Source organism: Dreissena polymorpha, chromosome 16, assembly GCF_020536995.1.
Source record: "Dreissena polymorpha isolate Duluth1 chromosome 16, UMN_Dpol_1.0, whole genome shotgun sequence".
Lineage (NCBI taxonomy): Eukaryota > Metazoa > Mollusca > Bivalvia > Myida > Dreissenidae > Dreissena > Dreissena polymorpha.
This window is the reverse complement of record NC_068370.1, coordinates 2,485,895-2,499,441: the sequence shown is the minus strand read 5'-3', so window position 1 is coordinate 2,499,441 and position 13,547 is coordinate 2,485,895. Positions and strand designations below refer to the sequence as shown.

Genomic DNA, 13,547 nt, shown 5'->3' with positions numbered 1-13,547 from the left:
CTGTCTTTGTTTTACTTTTATGTCCTTGACTTGTTCTTACGACCTTAGCCGTTGACCTTTATATCCACAACAGTGCATAAATTATACGTAAAGTGTACTTCATATATGGTATATATCGTCACATCAATGCATTATAATTAATGTGACAATTAAATGCCGAAACACATCTGCGATTCACAGTGAATGAAAGAACAAATGATTGTCTTTTGAAATTCATCAAATACTCTTAAGATTTTCTATATTTAATATGCAAGTATGTGATGAGTGATTTAATAGTTGAAGTAAACTTTGACTGATAAATGTTAGCTTTAAAACGAGCATGTTACCCATGGCGAGATCAAATGGGTAACATTTTGAGCTCAATGGTTGCTATAAGTTTGAATAGTTAGTTAGAAATCAAATGGAAAGGGTGTTGGATTGTTGAAATTGGGCAGAGCGATCTTTTTCGGGAAACCTCGCCATATGATACCCTTTACTTTTGTATGTGACTATTCTTTTTTCTGTTTTCTTTGATGTTCCTATATTTCATGAGGAATGTTCCTTATAAAAATAGTTAGATGCTGATACCAATGAATACTGTGCGTTACTTTATAAAACCATTAATAGCCAATTAAATCCGATTGGCTTATTACCGAGAACATTGACAAATATAAAAGGACGATAAAGTGTGGGACATGGTCAAATTTTTAAATGCTGGGGCATAAAAATGGAATGGAGGATACACATGGAAGCACCCCTGTCATTTTTCTTGAGCTCAATACAAATAAAGTAATTAAAGTCTCTATAACGTTCAAAATCAACGAAAATTTCGTTAAGTATTTCGTAAAATAAAGTAAACACCTTAACAATCAGTGTTCCTTATAGCAATAGCCAAAATTTCAACGCTAGATGTGGTATGATTACATAGATTTTTGTACATACAAAATGATCGTTTTTATTTATTTGTGGCCACAATTAATTCCCGCGAATATATCTATTCATACGACACACGAACACCATTTTAGTGTTCATGTGTCGTCTGAATAGATATGCAAAACAATAATAAAAACGAGCATTATATATCTACAAACATCTTTTTTACCAGACCACATCTGACGTTGAAATTTCGGCAATTGCCATAAGGAACACTGATTTTTAATTGGTTAAGTTTATTTTACGAACAATTGTACGAAATTTTCGTTGATTTTGAATAGTAATGTTACTTTAATACAATGTTTTTAAAATAATATCACATATGTCTACGTGTTTTACCCAATAAGCATTGTGCATACCTTATTTGATGTATACCATTGTTATGTGTAAGTTTCAATCGCACAATAATATATCAATACTTGTGTTATGCACGTTAGTTTTTTTAAAACGACAATCTTGCATAGTAGACGAGAATATAATAATATGTCTATGAAACTTGGTGAAATTATACACATTAACGGCACGGCCAAGGTTTTTGTATTGAACACACAAATATTAAATAAGATAAATAAATTAATGTTTTATTTACATCCAATATTGTAAAATAAAAAATGTTGATATTTCAACGGTAAAAAACAATATACAAACAGACAGTTAAAGATGCACGTTGAAAGACTAACAACAAAGTAAGAAAAAGAGTTTTGGATACGGAAAACAAGTATGCAATAAGTATGGTTTAACAATAAATAGTGTACATGTAAAGATACAAGTTATCAGTGTGAGGTAAAAATATGGACAAATCACGCTCTATTCGATGTAAGTATATATTCAATACACATCGAGTTCTTTCTTCCAATAAGCACAAATAAGCAAACGGCAGACAAGTTTTATTTAACCTGTCCGCGGTGGAAGGTTTACTCCAAAATTCGTTGCGGAACCTGCGTTTGGTGACGTAAATCCGTTGTTGAAGTTTTGGTTCTCATTTCGGAACCCGTCAATAGGTGTCCAACCAGTCTGGCCGGAACCGGCAAGGAAACCGTTGTCAAAACCCGTCTGCTGGTTTAACGCGCCCTGATTTCTGGAAGCGGACTGGGTCCCGAGCGATGAATCCATGGCAAGTTGTTTGTACATTCCCCAGGGGTCGCTGTTTACAGACGGCATTCCCGAGCCCTGTAATAAGTAATTTAAAATAACTGATGATTATCCGTATTCATGTTTTTTTTTTAAATCAATGATCGAACTATTTGAAAACCAATCTTGTAGCATATTTGTTTATTGATGCTTATTGTGAATAACATTAAATGAAATTACTGAAAAATATTTCAACTATCATAATATAGATATACATATCACTTACAAAGGTGTCAGTAGTTGAAAAGGTGTTGCTTTGTTGGCCATTAATTGCCCACGAATTAGGCAGAACATGCGACTGGTCCATCAATTGTCCAGTTTGTCCATTTACCGACAATTGTCCACTGAGTCCATTTGGTGAAAAATGCCCATTCTGCCCATTAACGGACAATTGTCCATTCAGTCCATTTGGTGAAAATTGTCCATTCTGACCATTAACTGGCCACTGACTATTAAAGCCGTTTTGACCGCTTGACAGCCATTGACCGTTCTGAATGTTCATTGGCCGCTGCCCGTTCTGACCAAAAGTGCTCCACTGCTGACCCCAATGTGTCACACCGGTCTTACTGACCTGTGTGAATGCGCGCTAAGTATTGTGGGAAACGGACTTTTTTCCATCATGGCGTTGGTAAACATAATAAACACGGAAGTGAAAAATGGTAATTAATTATTATCAAAAACAGGTCCCATCAAACCGGGCCAGCTGTAATATATATTTGGATGCAGTTTGTGCTTCAAAATGAGCCACTTTTCATGTCAGTCTATTGTTTGTAAGAATCACTAAACACGTAACTTAGACTAACTAAACACGTTGCAAGACGGTATCTTCGAAAGGGTTATGGAGGTTTCGGTAAATGACCAGTTCGGTAAATTGATTTATATAGTAAATGCCGTGGAGGTTTCGGTAAATTGGTATAAATAGGGATTATCGCACCTTTTGTCGATAAGCATGTACATTAATTGAGTTGTTTGACACTAATTAAATTATCTGTTTAAATGTACGGAGTTGATTTTATCAATTTAGAGATGTTTGCAAAGTGTTAATATTAATTATCCAGGCTTGCAACCTATTAATATTCTAATCAAGGGAGGTAGATTATATATTAAAAGTTTATCTTTAGGTCATGATTGTTTTGGTTTTTATATATGTTTAAACAATTAGTTGAAAAAAATTCCTAACAGAATTCGTTTTTCAGAGGTAGCTCATTCATTTCCCTTAATTCTTTACCGTAGGCATAGCAAACTAAAAAAAAACTCAACTCAAAATTAATCCACAGTTTGCAAATAAATGCCCCTGTGTCATTGTAAGCCAATAATAGGTGTCATTAACACCTCGTTGTAGGTATACCACCTCTATAAAAACCAATTTACCGAACCCTCCACGGCATTTACTATATAAATAAATTTACCGAACTTGTAATTTACCAAAACCTCCAGCACCCCTTCGAAATAGTAAATAAATCTAAATCATAAATAAATATTTGTAATTAAATACCTGCTGATATTTGAGAACGTAAATGATTTAAAATAAATGCTGTGAACATTACAAGGAATCTTACATGTAGGCCTAATGTGTGAGAGGATTAATCAGGGACAAAATAAAATGCATTTCGAAGGATCAAACATTTTGAGGAGGACGTCATGGTATCTTGGACATTTGGCACTTTCATATATTTATTTAGTAGATACTGAAAATGCTGAATGTGCTAATTGCAACATCAAAGACAAGCAGGTGAGATTTTTACAGCTTTATTTTTGTTGACATAATATTGTTTGTTTTCCATTTAATTTATATGCCAGTGTTTTTTTTCACCATTTTGGGAATGGGGCCGGGTCCATTTTTAAATTGGGAAATAACGTGTTCTTTTGAGTAAATTTGGGAGATTGATATTGTTGCTTTTATGATTAAAAATACTGTACAATTGATAATAATAGTGATTTCAATATGATATATTTTAAAGTTCAACTTCTATAGCTTGACTTTGAGATAATTTACATGTTTATATAATTATTAAAATATTTTTTTTTTGTTTCCTTTCCATTGGGAATTTTTAGGTCCCATTTGGGAAAAATATATACTTTTTTCCATAGGGAATGGGTCCTCTTACCGGACCCAAATTTGAACGATAAAAAACACTGTATGCTCAATTTTAGCTCGGCTGTTTTCGGGGAAAACCCTAGGTATTGTCACAGACAGCTTGTCGTCAGATGTCCGCGTCGTGCTAAAACCTTTACATCGGCTCTAAAATCAAAGTGCTTCCACCTATTACTTTGAAACGTCATATGTATATGCGCCTTGATGATTTCTACACTCCAAACCCATTTTGGGGTCACTAGGTCAAAGGTCAAGGTCACTAACCTCTAATTTTTTTAAAAATAAACTTCATTTATTCAAAACTGCACCGCAGCCTAGCTTGGCACCCATTATGTGGTGCTCTTGTTTATATATAATTAAAAAATATATAAAAATGTATTAATAACCAGAATAGTTGAAGCATGTATAAATAAAAAGATACAGCCATGAACAGTGTGTTTTAATTTTTAATAAATATGCTTTGATTGAGTATATGCAAAACAATGAAGTCCATAAATTGTTTACTGATTTTTAAAATGTTGAATGTCACACCTTAAGTACCAGTCCGTTTATGTACAGACACTTTATGTACCACTACTGAGTATCTGACACTTTATTTACCATTATATTTATAATATATAGAGATAACTAATTTAATATGAATGTCTGTTAAAGTGTCACTGAGTGTCTAAGTGTAATGTATTAGCCCAAGTACATGTAGTACTTAATAAATGATTTATTAGTCTTTCCTGAAATTGAAGTAAATTATAAAAATTCATTTGTCTCTTATCTTATCCTGACTAAGGATTATAAAGTCTAAAATGTAAATTGTATTTCCTATTGTATAATTGAAATGTGATACTTTGAAGAGAAGAGAGAATGACCTTAATGTTCAAACTGTAAAAAAAAATCAAATTATTTCCTTCTTTAGACTTTAACCATGTTTAGAGAATGACCTTAATTCATTAGGACTGCTATGAATGAATGGACAATAACACCTATATTTGATGTAGGTGGTACGTGAAGTTTCAAAGTACTGGTAGTGCATAAAAGGTCTGGTACATGTACATAAGGTGTTAAACCCTAAAATGTTCATGGTATCAGTGTTTCAATAATGTAGTGTTTCTTATTATGTATTGCTTAGGTTGTTTTGTTTCAAATTTCAAATTTGCATTTATTTTAAAGCATTTTCAGTCATTTTGTGAATTCCATGTTTTTTGTAATAAGGTGAATTATGTTGCACATGGCGTCAAATATTAATTCATGGTCGCTGTGGTGTAGAGAATGTTGTCCGCTGGGCGTGGGTTCGATCCATACTCTGGGAGAGTTCTCATTATCGTCTCCATGGACAACAAGTACTGGTGTACCAAGTAGTAGTAGTCGTAGTAGTAGTAGTAGTAGTAGTAGTAGTAGTAGTAGTAGTAGCAGTGGTGGTGGTTGTGGTGGTGGGGGTGGTGATGGTAGTAGTAGTAGAAGTAGTAATAGTAGTAGTAGTAGAAGTAGTAGTAGCAGTAGTATTAGTAGTAGTAGTAGTAGTAGTAGTAGTAGTAGTAGAAGTAGTAGTAGAAGTAGTAGTAGTAGTAGTAGTAGTAGTAGTAGTAGTAGTAGTAGTAGTAGTAGAAGTAGTAGTAGTATTGATATGCTCAGAAATGCTTCTGGATGGGCATACACCAATGAGTACTTTCCTTCAATTATTTCTTCTAAAGACACATTAACAACACTGTCGCCCTTAGCAGGAATTCTGGACGCCCCCCCTAAGATGTTCCCTCCCCAGACATTTCTCCCCATTTTAGTTTTAGTGCTTACATCCCCCACCCCACAATAAATTTATAATGGTTTGGTTGAAGTATAATCTTGATTTATTATCAAAATGATTATTTTGCTTATGTAATCTTATGTAATTAACTTTTAATATGAAGCGGCTTATTTGTTGTTTTCTTTGGATTAATCATTCATTATTTTTGTTAAACTGTTTAAGGGGTGCATGTAAATCATTAGTACATGCATGTTGGTGTACTAGAGGAATACTAGAGGAATACATGGGATATTCTCAAAATCTTACACATGTTGTGTTTAATATAATTAAATAGGATCAATTGATGAATTAATTCAGTTTGAGTAAACTTGGGCTGGGTTGTAGAACTATAGTTTTTTGTTGTTTTTAATCCAATTAAATAGTGTACTATGTAACTGTCAAAAAAATATGCATTCATACGCATATTATCCAATTATTGGATGTCACTGATATTTTCAATTTTACTAGTAGCTAATTAAGACTAATTAAAACAGAATTTGACTTTCCTTGCAAAGTATTTCATTATTAATAATATAATATTGATATTTTAATAATTTAACTCAATGATATTAATAATATTTAAATTTGCCCCAAAAAACTAGGGCAGGTAGATAGGAAGGATTTTTTTTGGAAAATCAACAGTGTTGTCAGTGTAAAATATTTGTAAAGCTCTTCAACTTCAGTTTTACATTTTATGACCTGCAACATATTCTATGCTACTTTATTTTACTATGGTACATGTAAGTCATTAAAGTGTTATTCATTTTCAACTAAATAATGTGCTAATCTCATATAATGAATTACTACCCCATTTAAAGATGACACCTAATCTAAATTCATTAATTCAATAGTTATAATTGTTTTATTGTAACATACTATTCCACTAAAAATGACCATCATAGAACATCAATGCTGTGCTTTTACTAAATTTTTCATTGATCTCAATTATTTGAAGAAAAAAATAAATCAGGCACTTATAAAAAATATATAATTAGGGTGTCAAAATTTAACAAACTGAACAAGTCAAATTGCACTTCTCTTGCAATGCAAATGGAGCCACTTGAAATATCAAATTGTTTCCATACTAGTCGTCAATATAGCTATGACATTGTGTCTATTCAAAACATGCATCAGACACACCTTCTGACACTTTTTAAGCGGTTTTGAAAACGCTATTTCATTGCAAACTTTCGTCAATAAAGGATTCATGTTGTTTTACAACCGAAAGTGAAAGTACAGTTTTAAAAAAAGTGAATAAAGAGCGAAATTGTTGAAAACTAACGAAAATTTTAATTGATACTAACATAAGACCGTAAGACTGAACAAAATAATATTTAACTTTTAAATCATAACACAAATGTTTACCTATAAAGCAAATTGTTAATTCATCCGCGGACTTCTTTGTGTCGTAGTCATAAATGCCTCCAAATGGAGGTGCGTGATGCGTCTAAGCATAGAGGTGACAATAACGTAGTGACGTCACCATCTATGTATAGAATGCTGCTGACCCAAGAACGGACCTGTTGGCCACATCTGACCACTGGCCATTCCTCCTGGAAACAATGGGCTCCCTGTTGAAAGGAATATTTGTTTTATTTTACCATTCATTAGAGTTTTTATTCAAGTATCGACAAAGGAAACGTTTACATAATATGATTGACTGTCTTATTCAATTTACAGGATCACGTGAGTTTTTTTGGATTACAATTAAATGTAAACACGCTTATAAATGGTGCTTTTTTCAAATAACGTTTAAAAAAAGATTTCTTAAGAATTTCAAGTAGTGCAGAAAAGAAAGATTTATATGCTGCTCATGGCAATGTGAAATTCATCAGAATTACTTTATTTAATAATCCTGTGTTCTTGTTAAAAAAATCGATGCGTTGGGCCACGACTTTTATATTTCTTGGTTTACAAAACCGCCGACCCTAATTTTTGGAAAATGGGAAAAAAAATAAAATCGGAAAATCGTCTTTTTTTTTAAATATTTTATTCCCGACCGCACTTCAAAATGAGCGAAATGGGAAAAAAAACGATCCGGTTTGAGTACGGTTGCGAATAAAATCAAGTAAGTACAATCAACGATTGGTTCACATATATTGCAGAGATCGGGATATTTTTCAATGTGACACATTATGTACCAGTCCTTTTATGGGCACTTCTCAAAATTTATTTCGGGTAAAAATTCAGACAATAAGAAAATCAGCGTCAGTCAAATGTCGACCCCATCAAAATTTATTTCCGTGTCTGTGACGCAACTATATTGTTTAACATGTTAATTATATTAAACAAACCCGATAGTATTTGATAATAATTATAAATAATCCAATAAAACACTGCAATTATTTACGATATATGTGTTTAGGAATTTTGTAAACACGTCCGCCATAGTTTATAGGAACTGTACAGAAAGTTTGGAAATCGGAACAAATCGGTATATCTCGGAAAATCATTGATAAATGTATTTGTCGTTTCAATGCTTAGTGCCGAGTAATTTCGGCAAATCGGAACTCAACTTGTGTAAAACACTAGCTCAATTAACCGTTAAACTCCGCCTCCGTTCTCTGCAAAAGATTCGAAGGCGGGGCTATGCACGTGCTTTTATTAAATTGGAGGATTGCAATTGAGAAACAAACACACGATTGGTTCGGCATATGGATTGCTAGACAAAGGAAGCCAATTTTTTCGGCGCGAAATTTGTCGCTTTATTGCTTCCGACAGAAAGCGGCTTTCCTTTGATGACGTCAAACTGTCAATTCACACAGACTGCACATTGTCGGAAGACTTTAACTGACTCCTTGTTTACAATTCCAGTAAAAAAAACACTTGCTAACATTAAACTTTGGATTAAATTATCAAAATAAAGCAAAAGCGAAGTTGACAAATATGATTAAATTAATTCGCGTTAGTTCAAATAGGAGGTTTTGGGGATTCCGATAATGACGTCACGTTTGCGCATGCTCAAATTTTGGCCGTCAAAACTGCGGCCATTCTGCTATTGTTTGCATGTGATGAACCGCATCGTGATAAGGTTACAATCATATTCGCGACCTTTTTGAAGAACAAAAAATACTCAGAACTTGAAATTTTTTCAGATTAAATTGAATCCAATGAACGAACACAAATAAGGACGAAAACAAACAACAAATTAATTGAATTTATGTAATCAACATATAGAATCTGATTTGAACCTATTTGTCTGTAAAAACTTACCTTGTTACAGATTAACTAAATCCTCTTGATAAATTTAAATCATTTTATTTAATTGTTCACACCAGTTTTGACACTCTTTGTTTCAGCATTTATAATCCAGTGTTTAATTGCCCCTGCCCCTTTGTTTATCACAAACCGATTATCTCGATATAATCGGATATTGTCCAGGCATTTACTAAGAAAACAGTGTGTAATAAACCCAGGGACCTATACTTGTATGACTCTGTGTGGGGTCTCTGCATAAACCACATGTGTCTGGTCATTAAACACAATTTATGATACCTCCATGTCATCTCTTAGCATATTAAGTAAAAAACTTAACAGTTGCTTTAATAAAATATTTGAACATATTTAAAAAATAGACATTTGTCCGAAATGGATTAACAGCCAGTTTAAACATAACAATAAAGTGTTTAATAACTATACATTTAAAATATTTTTCAAATTTACTGCTACACAATTCAAGTATTTAACGGGTACCTGCAAATGTAAACTCTGCTATAATGTGTAAAGATCGTGTGTTACTGCAGTATTCGAAACATCATCATGAAAACAAGCAATCACGTTTTGTCATTATTAACGGATATAAAATACTTGCGTAAAACAAATTAAATGTGTAGATTTATGGTATCATTAAATGCTAGATTTGTATCGCTCATTATCAATAGAGAAGAGTTTTCAATATACATGTACATGCAAAGACAGTTCAATTTGCAAAATATGCAGGTGTAATTTTCAATTGGAATGCTTAAATTATTAATATTTTCATTCAATGTAAACGAAACGAAAATTTATTCAATGTAAAAGAAAATTAAAACAACATTTCAAGATTGAAAAATCAAATGTATTGAGCTATTTAAGGGCTTTGTTTTATAACTGATTCAATACACCCCTTACACTAAATTTCAATCTCTGATGAAAAATAACACTATCGCATCCTAACCACTTATAATAATATTCAAATTATTATATGTTTTATAATTTTTGAAATAGAGCCTATCATTTATTAAAGTCTTACTTAAAAAAGAATACGGGTATTTATAGTTTTGTTTTGTGAAATTGTAAGTATTAAGTCTTCCGACGAACTTTACTCTGATACAATGTAATAGGCCGCGATCGAGAAGTTGACGGCCAATCTATTTTTAGTAACGTAAAACCCCTCTTGTGACGTCACACAAAAACCTCCTATAAGACGTTTTGCGTTGTAAATCAACGAGTTTTCATGACAACAACAACTTTGACAAACATTACCGCGACGATCTACCTCGATTTTTTTTTCATGTACGATCTCATAAGTCGAGTAAGAGCAAACACATACCGGGTAATTTGTGTATGAGTAGTTTATCTTATATAAGATTTATGCAACGGGCATCGCATTGCGTAATGGTGCGCATCCAATTATGGAAATGAAGCGCAGTTTTTCGTTTTAATGGGAGAAGAACGCATGTCATGTAATGGAGTGTTTAAAATTGCCTGATGTTACATAAGGTGCTGTTAGGACTCATTTCATTTGAAGATATAGATGTGTTTCATTGCATAATTTGATTGTTTGTCTCTGTGATAAGGTTATAAAATAACTTTTTTTTCCAATGATGTTTTTTTTTTTTTTTTTTTTTTTTTTTTCGACCGCCCGATGGACCATTTTCAAAATTATTTTTGTAAACCAATAGAAAAAAAAGTCGTGGCCTTATGCACGGTAATGCTTCACGCAACGTGAAATTGTATCACCAATTGCAGACGTATTCCATGACTAATTCTTAAACCTTAAAATATCGGCACAAACTGCAAGAAAAACTTTCTTTTATGCACTTAAGACTTTTGCAAATGTATTTCAACTACTTGAGATATTTGAAAAAAAAGTTCTTAACGGTGTGTTTGTATTCGGTCCAGTCCGTGTGTAAAACCCTGAAAACCTAATTGATTCTGCATCCTGTTACTGTAAATGATACATTAACGTTCCAGTAATTGTTCCGATTTGTTCATATTATGCAAAAAATGCATTGATATTTTTGTGCAAACACAATCATCGTCCAAACTGTGTTCTTCATAAAGTATGAAGGTGTAATAACATAATTTTAACTTAATGTCTGAAAAGCAACGACCTAATTTGTCCAATTAAAACCTATAAGTTTTTCCAATGACAGCATTTAGACAGAATCTAGCTTACCGGTATTATGACTTTCACGTTTCGTAAGTAGTTTTTTCCAACAATTGTTCAAAAATGAGAATGTACATTGTTACATCACATTTGCTTATAATGGTGCTCGCAGATCGCCATTTTTACATAGAAAGCAGTAAAAAGTTGTTTGTTTTGTTGATATAAGCATAGAAATGAAGATCGAACAATACACCCAGCGGCAAGAAGATAAGTCTTAGTAAATTTGTGTATTTTACGTTATCATTTAAACTACAATTAATGTCAGATCATGTTAAACATAAATGTCAAACAATCAAACATTCGTTGTCGTCATTTCGATTGGCTATGCAACCAACAGAGCTTTCGCCCATGAGGCTTAAAGTCTCTATAACGCTCAAAATCAACGACAATTTCGGTAAGTATTTCGTAAAATAAAGTTAACATCTTAACAATCAGTGTTCCTATAGCAATAGCCAACATTTCAACGCTAGATGTGGTATGATTACATAGATTTTTGTAGATACAAAATGCTCGTTTTTATTTATTTGTGGCCACAATTAATTGCCACGAATATATCTATTCATACGACACACGAACACCATTTTAGTGTTCATGTGTCGTATGAATAGATATGCAAAACAATAATAAAAACGAGCATTTTATATCTACAAACATCTATTTTACCAGACCACATCTGACGTTGAAATTTCGTCAATTGCCATAAGGAACACTGATTTTTAATTGGTAAAGTTTATTTTACGAACAGTTGTACGAAATGTTCGTTGATTTTGAATAGTAATGTTACTTTAAGAAAACCGAAGAATCGACATTGAGATCGCCTTACCGAAAATATTGTCCCTTGTCCACGCACCGCCTCGATGCCACGGTGCGGGGCTAATATGTATCAGGGGCAGATTGATCCCAGGGACCATAGGTGGCGGGAGAGGACTCCAGGGCATCATACGGAGCTGGCCCTGACTCATTGCAAAGGCACACAAAGCTAGGAACACGGCTAGATAAAGTGTCTGCTGCATTATGTATATTCCGATGTTAATATGTCGGCTGAAAATGAAAAATGCTCGGTAAATTATAAGCAACAAATAGAATGGGTATGCACGTTTGAGGACTCGAACGCGATCTGTTCTAAAGGATTGACTTTTAAGTTTTCATACCATAGAGCTATATGGCTGAATATTTAATCGGTATCTAAAAATTCTATAGAAAGACACGATTTTGGTGTTTTTATGCTGTTAACTTCGCCATATGTTTCCGCATTTTATTATAACATTGGAGTATTTCTATATGATTGCAGCAACATCTACAATACTTGTTACGATTACATGCATGTTTGACTTGTTGGAGCAATTAAGGAATGTCAACATAACAACCCTGATTTAGAAGGGATGACACGTCTGATTGTCCTGAAGGAAACCATGTTTAAACTCAGTGTAAATGTCATAACAGTAAATAACTTACCTTTTTCAGTCGAGTGATGATTTGAACAGAATGATGAAAATATTATATCCAACTAATTTGACCGTGTTTTCAGAATTTGTTTTGCTGTATTTTCAATGCGCTACTGGTGTCTGATTCCGCTTGATCATCGTTCCTGTATTTATACGTTCCCACAACAAATCCTTCCTTAGAATCCGTTTCAAATAAAATGACGTCACACTAACGGATTTCCCTAAGAACTTCATGGTTATGAATAACAACGCATCAATTTACCAAAACATGTTGATAACTGGTGGACGATTGGTAGTGACTAATTTAAAACGTTTCCGCTACGTCACTTTGGTTAATTAGCTGACACTGGACGTGCATTTACTCACGTAGTTATTGACAAGCAATTTCGGATGTTTTACATCCCTTTACTTATGTGATTGGACATATACAGAGTTGTTTAAATTTATAGTTTTGCCTTGGGGTTGTAAACATTGACAATCATAGAAAGGAATGCTCAAAACATCATGATCTCGCGTTTACATTTATTTGAAAATATATTGTTTTGATCGTTTCACACGTTACTTGCATATCACCATTACATTGATGCGTTGATGTTTTAAATACACTTACTTGAATAACTAAACGGGAATGTTCTTATTTATATTTTAAAATATAGTTGTATGATATTTTAATATGGAGGAATTCCCCATCGAAAATTAAAAAAAAAAATCATCAGGAACACAAATACATTTCTGTAAATAGCATAAAACGCGCCAAATTATACCATTGTCATTTCCCATGTGATAATTGAACACGTGAACCCTTTTGTGAAACTAAAT

General features: G+C 33.0%; 1 protein-coding gene and 1 long non-coding RNA gene across 2 annotated transcripts; both read right to left on the bottom strand.

Moving 5' to 3' along the window:
• Nucleotides 1-1,537: 1,537 nt before the first annotated feature.
• On the bottom strand, nt 1,538-2,582 carry LOC127861859 (N66 matrix protein-like). The gene is made up of 2 exons (XM_052400576.1): nt 2,270-2,582; nt 1,538-2,082 (listed from the first exon to the last, which is right to left on the bottom strand). The coding sequence occupies exons 1-2, from the start codon at nt 2,543-2,545 to the stop codon at nt 1,804-1,806; spliced, it is 555 nt and encodes a 184-aa protein (XP_052256536.1). The 5' UTR covers nt 2,546-2,582; the 3' UTR covers nt 1,538-1,803.
• A 4,830-nt stretch (nt 2,583-7,412) lies between these two features.
• LOC127861866 (uncharacterized) lies at nt 7,413-12,898 on the bottom strand. Its single transcript, XR_008040330.1, has 3 exons — nt 12,739-12,898; nt 12,107-12,324; nt 7,413-7,483 (listed from the first exon to the last, which is right to left on the bottom strand). It is a non-coding gene; the product is annotated as an uncharacterized LOC127861866 (long non-coding RNA).
• Nucleotides 12,899-13,547: the final 649 nt, after the last annotated feature.

What these genes read in the sequence shown, in the direction of transcription:
- LOC127861859 (XM_052400576.1), bottom strand. Translation starts at nt 2,545, where the DNA reads ATGAACATTCAGAACGGTCAATGGCTGTCAAGCGGTCAAAACGGCTTT. An exon ending in TTTCAACTACTGACACCTTT is followed by an intron (nt 2,083 to 2,269) that starts GTAAGTGATATG and finishes TACTTATTACAG; the next exon opens with GGCTCGGGAATGCCGTCTGT.